General features: G+C 38.5%; 1 protein-coding gene and 1 pseudogene across 1 annotated transcript; both read left to right on the top strand.

Moving 5' to 3' along the window:
- The first annotated feature begins 1173 nt into the window (after nt 1-1173).
- LOC126495742 (zinc finger protein 120-like) lies at nt 1174-3883 on the top strand (annotated as a pseudogene).
- A 58-nt stretch (nt 3884-3941) lies between these two features.
- Nucleotides 3942-6478, top strand: LOC126495745 (zinc finger protein 431-like; the record flags this gene model as incomplete). Its single annotated transcript, XM_050133342.1, is given in 2 exon segments — nt 3942-4077; nt 4080-6478. Coding segments are annotated over 2 exon segments (2535 nt in total), but the record flags the coding sequence as incomplete, so codon positions are not given.
- Nucleotides 6479-7776: the final 1298 nt, after the last annotated feature.

The raw sequence follows: 7776 nt of genomic DNA on the forward strand, positions 1-7776 counted from the left end.
CTGGGATTAAAAGTGGGCCAGCATTCCTGGCTTTTTGTTTTAATATTGTTGTATGATGGTTTTGTTCCTATCAAGCATTTGCTGTTGTACTGAGCTTCACCCACATCTTGAATTTTAAAATTTGTCAGAGGGTTTCATTATGTTTCCCAGAATGGCATGTATTCATGACATTAATACTGCCTGTGCCTTCTGAGTCATTGGATTGCAGGTGCCTAAGCTTCTTCCTGCCTGTTTGTTTTGAATTTTTATTTTAAAAAGAATATTTTTGTAGTAGGAGGAGGGTGGCCCTTTGTTCCCTTCTTGGCAACGAAGATGGGATTGCTTGTCGTCCTGGCTAGCTTACACCCAAAATAATCACACAGAAGTTGTATTAATTTAAACACTGCCTGGTCCATTATCTGTAGCCTCTTATTGGTTAACTCTCACATATTGATTTAAGCCATTTCTAGTAATCTGGATATCACCACGAGGTTGTGGCTTACCGGGAAAGATGCAGCATGTCTGATACATTGATCAAAAGATGGTATTAGAAACCCCAAGCTGGGAACAATGGATAGTTATGATCCCCCATGTAAGTCTTTGAGCCCACCTACCTGTATGCAAGACCAGGAGGACTCTTTACTGTTGATCTATTTTTCCTGATCTGTGTTGATTATTTATAATCAGCATATTAATTGCTATTGTTTTCATTTGTCAATTTGTAACTTTAAACATACAGTGCTTTTAGTAAAATGTTATTTACATTGCAGTTAAAATTCGGACACTTCAGGTTTCTGGTAGATGAATAAAGAGTTCAAGTGAATGCATACCTCTTTGTAGAAACTTCAGCAAAAACCTATGAGTTATTTCTTTTATATTTGTTTGATGTTTTTATGTGAAACAGATATTTAATATGTATTTCTTGCTGTGCTAGAAGTGATTGCATAGACTAGGCTGGTATTCAACTCAGAGGAAGATAGATACACATGCCTCTGCCTTCTGAGTACAAGGATTAGAGGTATGATTCAATACATCTGGCATTTTCGTCTTATTTTTCTTTTTGTAGTTAGGAATTAATCTTTCATACAGTTTCTCTTATCTGTACTCAGTACTCTTGATCTGTTTACATATCTTTCATTGTTGGTTAGTAGGCATTTCTCTTGCAAGGTGATATCCCATTCAAAGGGTTCAGAAATGACAGAGGTGAGCCTCCTATTCATTTTGCTTCTAAAGTGACTTGGTGATTAAATTATGATGTCTGTGTCATGGAATAAGTATCGGGCGCACCAGAATTATATGACTTTACTGTCAAAGAAGTATACATTTACAGTGTTGTCAAAATCATGCTTTTGTTTGTACACATGTATGTGATATTTTAGAATACAGTGACCTATGATGATGTGCATGTCAACTTCACTTGGGAAGAATGGACTTTGCTGGATCCTTCCCAGAAGAATCTCTACAAAGATGTGATGGTGGAGACCTACAGAAACCTCACTACTATAGGTAAGACTGAATTATCTTTTATGTTTCAAATAAGGGGACAACTGTTTATTGGTTAATGGTGCTCTTTTGTAACATGATTGAGAAAGAAGAATGAGGTAAATAAGTCAGGCATGGTTATAAGGTTTGCTACAAATGGTAGCTAAATTTTTTTTTTTACAATTTTTAATATATAATGTCTGGCACTATATTTTAGGATACAGTTGGGAAGACCATAATGTTGAAGAACATTGTCAAAGTTCTAGAAGACATGAGAGGTAATTTTCATTTATAAATATACAAATATACCTCTGAAGAATTGTAATGTATCCTATATGTTTTAAACAAAAACAGCAGTGTAAATAATAACATGCATTGATAATTATTAAATTCTCACAAAATCTTATACCTTAATTTCAGATAGGTAAACTGCATTTGCAAGTCATTCTTTTAAGAAAGAAGTCAAGGAAACAATGTCTTAACTTATATTACCATTTGAATCATAATACAATGAGAACTATACTGTAAAATTGTCTGTTTATTTCAGATTATTCATATTATAAAAGATATCCATGTTGAAAAGATGATAAGCATATCTCTAAAACTCTCTATTGCACTAATAGTCCATAGAAAAGGTAGTTTAACCCATATACTTATGACTGTGTTAAGTTTAGTGAAGGGGCAGTTAGAGTCATGAATCAAGGGGTAGCTGTTGTGGAGAGGCCTTAATCCAGATGCCACAAGTCTATGAGGACATAAAGTGTGAACTCAATGTGGAAATCTTGCATCGGTTATTCTTCCTTTACTAGGTATATCATATGTTACTCTGGATACCAGCCACATGAGCAGAGGGGTGTGAAACGATATAGCATACCTCTCTCTCAGAATAGACAGAAGATATGTAGCAGTCCCCATGTTGAGTATAGTTGTTGAATTTGATGTAAAAGTATATAAGTAATTGGTTTTATAGCCTCATTGTTAATATATCAACAATCTCACATTTCAGAAAAGCACCATGAGTACTAGGACTGTATAAATATTTTTGTTTGACCTAGTTCACTTAACAAATGTAGTATCACTCACAGTAGAGGAAATATTATGAATGCAATAAGAGTGGTAAAGCTCTGAGTTTTTTCAGTTCTCTTCAAATACACGAAAATTCTCATGTAGAAAAAAGATTCTGTAAATGTGAATCATGTATCTTTAAAAATAAAAAGCAAGCCTTAATAAAGGGGAAAAACAAAATTGTAAACGTGGTAATAAAATGTTAACATATAATTCCTCTTTAAAATAGGACTAAATTGTAAAATTAATTCATACAGATAAAATACGTTCAACAATATATTAAATGTAGTAATGCTTTCACATGTACCATTATCATTGTAGGCATGAAAAAAGTCAAACTAGAGAGAAAACTTCTGTATATACTCAATGTATTAAAGCCATTACATGTGACAGTCATCTTCACATGCATGAAAAAACACATACTAAATTAAAACCCTATGATGGAAATGAGTGTGATAAAGCCTTTTCACATCACAGTAATCTTCAAATGCATAAAAAGACATACACTGGAGAGAAGACTTTTGAATGTAATCAGTGTGGTAAAGCCTTTGTATGTCACAGTGATCTACAAAGGCATGAAAGAACCCATACTGGAGAGAAACCCAATGAATGTAACCAGTGTGGTAAAGCCTTTGCATGTCACAGTGAACTCCGAAAGCATAAAAGAAGCCATACTGGAGAGAAACCCTATGAATGTAATCAGTGTGGTAAAGCCTTTGCATGTCACAGTGAACTCCGAAAGCATAAAAGAACCCATACTGGACAGAAACCCTATGAATGTAATCAGTGTGGTAAAGCCTTTGCATGTCACAGTGAACTCCGAAAGCATAAAAGAACCCATACTGGACAGAAACCCTATGAATGTAATCAGTGTGGTAAAGCCTTTGCATGGCGCAGTGATCTTCAAAGGCATGAAAGAACCCATACTGGAGAGAAACCCTATGAATGTAATCAGTGTGGTAAAGCCTTTGCACGTCACAGTGATCTTCAAAGGCATGAAAGAACCCATACTGGAGAGAAACCCTATGAATGTAATCAGTGTGGTAAAGCCTTTGTATGTCACAGTAATCTACAAACGCATGAAAGAACCCATACTGGAGAGAAACCCTATGAATGTAATCAGTGTGGTAAAGCCTTCACATGTCACAGTTATCTCCGAAAGCATGAAAGAACCCATACTGGAGAGAAACCCTATGAATGTAATCAGTGTTATAAAGCCTTCGCATGTCACAATTATCTCCGAAAGCATGAAAGAACCCATACTGGAGAGAAACCCTATGAATGTAATCAGTGTGGTAAAGCCTTTGCACGTCACAGTGATCTTCAAAGGCATGAAAGAACCCATACTGGAGAGAAACCCTATGAATGTAATCAGTGTGGTAAAGCCTTTGCACGTCACAGTGATCTTCAAAGGCATGAAAGAACCCATACTGGAGAGAAACCCTATGAATGTAATCAGTGTGGTAAAGCCTTTGCACGTCACAGTGATCTTCAAAGGCATGAAAGAACCCATACTGGAGAGAAACCCTATGAATGTAATCAGTGTGGTAAAGCCTTTGCACGTCACAGTGATCTTCAAAGGCATGAAAGAACCCATACTGGAGAGAAACCCTATGAATGTAATCAGTGTGGTAAAGCCTTTGCACGTCACAGTGATCTTCAAAGGCATGAAAGAACCCATACTGGAGAGAAACCCTATGAATGTAATCAGTGTGGTAAAGCCTTTGCACGTCACAGTGATCTTCAAAGGCATGAAAGAACCCATACTGGAGAGAAACCCTATGAATGTAATCAGTGTGGTAAAGCCTTTGCACGTCACAGTGATCTTCAAAGGCATGAAAGAACCCATACTGGAGAGAAACCCTATGAATGTAATCAGTGTGGTAAAGCCTTTGCACGTCACAGTGATCTTCAAAGGCATGAAAGAACCCATACTGGAGAGAAACCCTATGAATGTAATCAGTGTGGTAAAGCCTTTGCACGTCACAGTGATCTTCAAAGGCATGAAAGAACCCATACTGGAGAGAAACCCTATGAATGTAATCAGTGTGGTAAAGCCTTTGCACGTCACAGTGATCTTCAAAGGCATGAAAGAAGCCATACTGGAGAGAAACCCTATGAATGTAATCAGTGTGGTAAAGCCTTTGCACGTCACAGTGATCTTCAAAGGCATGAAAGAAGCCATACTGGAGAGAAACCCTATGAATGTAATCAGTGTGGTAAAGCCTTTGCACGTCACAGTGATCTTCAAAGGCATGAAAGAAGCCATACTGGAGAGAAACCCTATGAATGTAATCAGTGTGGTAAAGCCTTTGCACGTCACAGTGATCTTCAAAGGCATGAAAGAAGCCATACTGGAGAGAAACCCTATGAATGTAATCAGTGTGGTAAAGCCTTTGCACGTCACAGTGATCTTCAAAGGCATGAAAGAAGCCATACTGGAGAGAAACCCTATGAATGTAATCAGTGTGGTAAAGCCTTTGCACGTCACAGTGATCTTCAAAGGCATGAAAGAAGCCATACTGGAGAGAAACCCTATGAATGTAATCAGTGTGGTAAAGCCTTTGCACGTCACAGTGATCTTCAAAGGCATGAAAGAAGCCATACTGGAGAGAAACCCTATGAATGTAATCAGTGTGGTAAAGCCTTTGCACGTCACAGTGATCTTCAAAGGCATGAAAGAAGCCATACTGGAGAGAAACCCTATGAATGTAATCAGTGTGGTAAAGCCTTTGCACGTCACAGTGATCTTCAAAGGCATGAAAGAAGCCATACTGGAGAGAAACCCTATGAATGTAATCAGTGTGGTAAAGCCTTTGCACGTCACAGTGATCTTCAAAGGCATGAAAGAAGCCATACTGGAGAGAAACCCTATGAATGTAATCAGTGTGGTAAAGCCTTTGCACGTCACAGTGATCTTCAAAGGCATGAAAGAAGCCATACTGGAGAGAAACCCTATGAATGTAATCAGTGTGGTAAAGCCTTTGCACGTCACAGTGATCTTCAAAGGCATGAAAGAAGCCATACTGGAGAGAAACCCTATGAATGTAATCAGTGTGGTAAAGCCTTTGCACGTCACAGTGATCTTCAAAGGCATGAAAGAAGCCATACTGGAGAGAAACCCTATGAATGTAATCAGTGTGGTAAAGCCTTTGCACGTCACAGTGATCTTCAAAGGCATGAAAGAAGCCATACTGGAGAGAAACCCTATGAATGTAATCAGTGTGGTAAAGCCTTTGCACGTCACAGTGATCTTCAAAGGCATGAAAGAAGCCATACTGGAGAGAAACCCTATGAATGTAATCAGTGTGGTAAAGCCTTTGCACGTCACAGTGATCTTCAAAGGCATGAAAGAAGCCATACTGGAGAGAAACCCTATGAATGTAATCAGTGTGGTAAAGCCTTTGCACGTCACAGTGATCTTCAAAGGCATGAAAGAAGCCATACTGGAGAGAAACCCTATGAATGTAATCAGTGTGGTAAAGCCTTTGCACGTCACAGTGATCTTCAAAGGCATGAAAGAAGCCATACTGGAGAGAAACCCTATGAATGTAATCAGTGTGGTAAAGCCTTTGCACGTCACAGTGATCTTCAAAGGCATGAAAGAAGCCATACTGGAGAGAAACCCTATGAATGTAATCAGTGTGGTAAAGCCTTTGCACGTCACAGTGATCTTCAAAGGCATGAAAGAAGCCATACTGGAGAGAAACCCTATGAATGTAATCAGTGTGGTAAAGCCTTTGCACGTCACAGTGATCTTCAAAGGCATGAAAGAAGCCATACTGGAGAGAAACCCTATGAATGTAATCAGTGTGGTAAAGCCTTTGCACGTCACAGTGATCTTCAAAGGCATGAAAGAAGCCATACTGGAGAGAAACCCTATGAATGTAATCAGTGTGGTAAAGCCTTTGCACGTCACAGTGATCTTCAAAGGCATGAAAGAAGCCATACTGGAGAGAAACCCTATGAATGTAATCAGTGTGGTAAAGCCTTTGCACGTCACAGTGATCTTCAAAGGCATGAAAGAAGCCATACTGGAGAGAAACCCTATGAATGTAATCAGTGTGGTAAAGCCTTTGCATGTCACAGTAATCTACAAACGCATGAAAGAACCCATACTGGAGAGAAACCCCATGAATGTAATCAGTGTGGTAAAGCCTTCACACGTCACAATTATCTCCGAAAGCATGAAAGAACCCATACTGGAGAGAAACCCTATGAATGTAACCAGTATAGTAAAGTCTTTGCACTTCACAGTAATCTACAAAGTCATGAAAGAAGCCATACTGGAGAGAAACCCCATGAATGTAATCAATGTTTTAAAACCTTTGCACTTCACAGTGATCTTCAAAGGCATGAAAGAACCCATACTGGAGAGAAACCCTATGAATGTAATCAGTGTGGTAAAGCCTTTGTAAGTCACAGTACTCTTCAAATGCATTAAAGATCACACACTGGGGATAAACTCTATGAATGTAATCGGCATGATAAAGCATTTGCATGTATGAATAATCTAAATCATGAGAAAAAGTCATACTGTAGAGAAACCCTAAAAATGTATTCAGTGTGATAACATTTTGTGCTTTATATAGGAGTAAAATTTTTGTGTGCAACAACCTTTTAAAGTCTTTGCATATTACAGTAGACATTGACTACCTGAAATAAAAAAGAGGACTTCTTATTATAAAGTGTTTCGTCAGATCTTTAGCCAAAACATTTATAATTAGCTTCGCAGTGGTTTGGTATTCCCCTCTGTATGCTGTGAATGTATTTTATTGCCTTTGTTTAGTAAAAAAAAAAAAAGGTGCTTTGGGTCTATGGCATGGCAGAATAGAGTAAGTCAGGAATTCCAAGCAGAGATAGAGGAGAAAAGAAAGTGGAGTCAGACTCCATGCATCTGCTGAAGGAGACAGATGCCCTGGAAACTTACTGGTAAATCCAAGTCTTGTGGTAAAATACAAAATAATAGGAATGGGTTAATTTAACAGAGTGAGTTAATAAGAATTCTAATCTAGCTGGGTGGTGGTGGTGCACGCCTTTAATCCCAGGACTTGGGAGGCAGAGGCAGGCGGATCTCTGTGAGTTCTGTGAGTTCGAGGCCAGCCTGGTCTACAAGAGCTAGTTCCAGGACAGGCTCCAAAGCCACAGAGAAACCCTGTCTCGAATCCCCCCCCCCCCCAAAAAAAAAGAATTCTAAGCTAATAGGCCAAGCAGTGTTTTAATTGATATAGTTTCTGTGTGATTGTTTCG

This window comes from Alexandromys fortis, unplaced genomic scaffold (genome assembly GCF_014885135.2).
Source record: "Alexandromys fortis isolate MF-2015 unplaced genomic scaffold, M_Fortis_MF-2015_v1.1 scaffold_453, whole genome shotgun sequence".
NCBI classification, from domain to species: Eukaryota; Metazoa; Chordata; class Mammalia; order Rodentia; family Cricetidae; genus Alexandromys; species Alexandromys fortis.